The sequence below is a fragment of the Lepus europaeus genome, chromosome 20 (genome assembly GCF_033115175.1).
Source record: "Lepus europaeus isolate LE1 chromosome 20, mLepTim1.pri, whole genome shotgun sequence".
NCBI lineage: Eukaryota > Metazoa > Chordata > Mammalia > Lagomorpha > Leporidae > Lepus > Lepus europaeus.
This window is the reverse complement of record NC_084846.1, coordinates 8,750,353-8,753,226: the sequence shown is the minus strand read 5'-3', so window position 1 is coordinate 8,753,226 and position 2,874 is coordinate 8,750,353. Positions and strand designations below refer to the sequence as shown.

The window sequence follows — 2,874 nt, the reverse complement described above, 5'->3', positions numbered from 1 at the left end:
CCTGACACCTGGACAACACCCATCACAGCGTCCATGTACACATGACAGTGGAATACAATGACATCACAATGTTACCTATGATTGACAACCTGGCTGCCTTTATTAAAGCTGATTTATGACTCTTGCCCATACCAAGATGATCTACATTTCCAAACTTCTCTTTCCTTGGCACCTATACTGGGAGGTGTGAGCATGATGAGATACCCTGGAGGAACAGAGACTCAGGTTGTATCAGTGACTGAGTCTGGGACTGCGGATCCTACACTGGTTCCAGGAGCAGGATGTGGGAGGGAAGGAAACGCAGTGCCTACGCTCACAGCATGCTGGTGCTGGAGTCTGCGGTGTCTGCAGGAGGCCTGTAGGGTCGGATGCAGGCAGGGAGGGGGACAAAGAAGAGCAAACTATGGTCTGATGATTTGTTCTACTCTGAAGTTGCAGAAATGGCTTCAGGTGCCAAGTGTAGATGCCCACAGGTTGGAATAGGGCCTTTAAGCCTTTCACTGTAATGTTAGTTAAAAATACTTTATATCAAAAGTAAACTACTAACTTAAAAATAAGTCATAAGCATGGTATGTGTGATTTGACATGGAATTACTTCTCAGGAATATGCATATCACACCACAAGATATGTGGCTCTTTTTTATTTGGGTTGCTCTTTTTTATAGATAGCTTTTATAAATTTCATAGGTACTACTTTTAGATTATAGCAGTTCTTCCCCCCAACCCAAACCATCCCATCTCCTACTCCTTCTCCCATCCCATTCTTCATTAGGATTCATTTTTAATTATCTTCATATGCAGAAGATCCACTCTATACTTAGTAAAGACTTCCACAATCTGCACGCATACAGACACATAAAGTATAAAGTACTGTTTGAAGACTAGTTTTACCATTAATTCTCATAGTACAACACATTAAGGACAGAGATCCTTCACAGGGAGTATGTGCACAGTGACTCCTGTTGTTGATTTAACAATTGTCACTCTTACTTATGGATATGTGCCTTTTTGAATTCTTCATACTTAATTGCATAAGGAGCAGGTGCATTGCAGAAAGAAAAATACAATGTAACTCAAAGTTGCTCAATACATAAACTAACTCATAATTCATCATCATTTTTCCATGAAATTTTTGAAGCACCCTTGTATTTAGGAACAATGTTGGTAAGAAAACTGAGGAAAGGAAAATTGGAAAGAAAATACATTGAGATACCAGAGATAACACTAAGTACAACAGGTCAATCATTGAAAATGGTCACGGAAGTTGTAATAAAAAACCACAGTGGTCAGACTAAGCAAGTTCTGCTCCTCCAATCTGATCAAAGAATCCCATTGTCTGGCTCTGAGGCTTGGAACCTTGCCATCCTAGACTCTTCTTCAGCTCCAATGCCATGGGTTCTACTATGGTTAATGGACCAAGAGTCCTTTCAGAGCCCTCTTCATGTCTGTGTTCCTCAGGCTGTAGATGAAGGGGTTCAGCATGGGGGTGACCACGGTGTACATCACCGAGGCTGTGGCAATGGAGACTGAGCTGGGGGCTGCACCAGCACTGAGGTACACACCTATGCTAGTGCCATAAAATAAGGAAACGACTGAGAGGTGAGAGGCACAGGTGGAGAATGCCTTATACTTCCCCTGAGCTAAGGAGATTGCACAGATAGAAGAAATGATCTTAAGATAGGAGCAAATGATACCAGCTAGGGGACCCCCAGCCAGCAGGACAGCAGCAATATTTAAGACCAGATCATTAAGAAAGGTGTCAGAACAGGTGCTGTGAACCACCTGGTTCAGTTCACAGAAGAACTGGGGGATTTCCAGGTGTGTGCAGAAGGACAGCCGCAGCACCAGTAGGCTGTGCAACAAGGCATGCAGGACACTGATGACCCAGCACACCAGCACCAGCTGCACAAAAAGCTGGGGGTTCATGATGACCGTGTAGTGCAGGGGGTGACAGATGGCCACAAACCTGTCATAGGCCATCACAGCCAGGAGAAAATCATCCAACCCTGCAAAGAGTATGAAGAAGTACATCTGTGTGATGCAGCCTGCGTAGCTGATGGCTTTGCTCTGCATCTGGATGTTCACCAGCATCTTGGGGATGGTGGTGGAGGTGAAGCAGACGTCCACCAAGGACAGGTTGGAGAGGAAGAAGTACATGGGTGTGTGGAGGTGGGGGTCTGAGAGGATGGCCAGGATGATGAGCAGGTTCCCAGCCACCATGACCAGGCACATGGAGAGGAAGAGTCCAAATATGAGGGGCTGCAGTGCTGGGTCCTCTGAGAATCCAAGGAGAAGGAATTCTGCAAGGTGTGTTTTGTTGCCTGGTTCCATGTGGTGTAAGTCACTAAAGAATGAGAAAAAAGCATGAGATGTAGTGATATATATTGAGATTGATAGGTAGAAGATAGGTGATAGATAGATGATAGACATATGATAGATGATAGATGATATATATATATATGATAGATAGATGATAGATAGAAAGCAAGATAGATAGATAATAGAAATTACATGAACATTAGAGAAGCATAGTTTAACGGTCTCTTGTGTTCCCTGCAGGTGGGAGCATCATAACACTGAATGTTTCTCCTTTTAATTCATGGAAAACAGGTGGTCAGAATGCAATTAGGGACGTAGGAATAAAAAAATGTAGAATACCAAACACCCGATAGAAAAGGGCTAATATTTTGAAAAATTGAAAAGAAAAATCATAACATAAATGGCATCAACAACAGTCACCATTTCACCATAATATTGACAAATACCTGCAGAGAGAACGTAACACCAAGATGTTTTTGGCTAGCAGGTTAAGCAACCACCTGCAGCATCGGTCCCCCATGTACCAGCTCAAATCCCGGATGCTCCATTTCCCAT

The 2,874-nt window shown here is 43.4% G+C and overlaps 1 protein-coding gene across 1 annotated transcript; it reads right to left on the bottom strand.

Moving 5' to 3' along the window:
- Nucleotides 1-1,407: 1,407 nt before the first annotated feature.
- Nucleotides 1,408-2,331, bottom strand: LOC133749252 (olfactory receptor 7A17-like). The gene has a single exon (XM_062178472.1). The coding sequence runs from the start codon at nucleotides 2,329-2,331 to the stop codon at nucleotides 1,408-1,410; it is 924 nt and encodes a 307-aa protein (XP_062034456.1).
- Between the last annotated feature and the right edge of the window lie 543 nt (nucleotides 2,332-2,874).

Bases quoted from the DNA above. Each gene is read 5' to 3' on its own strand.
- LOC133749252 (XM_062178472.1), bottom strand. From the start codon at position 2,331: ATGGAACCAGGCAACAAAACACACCTTGCAGAATTCCTTCTCCTTGGA.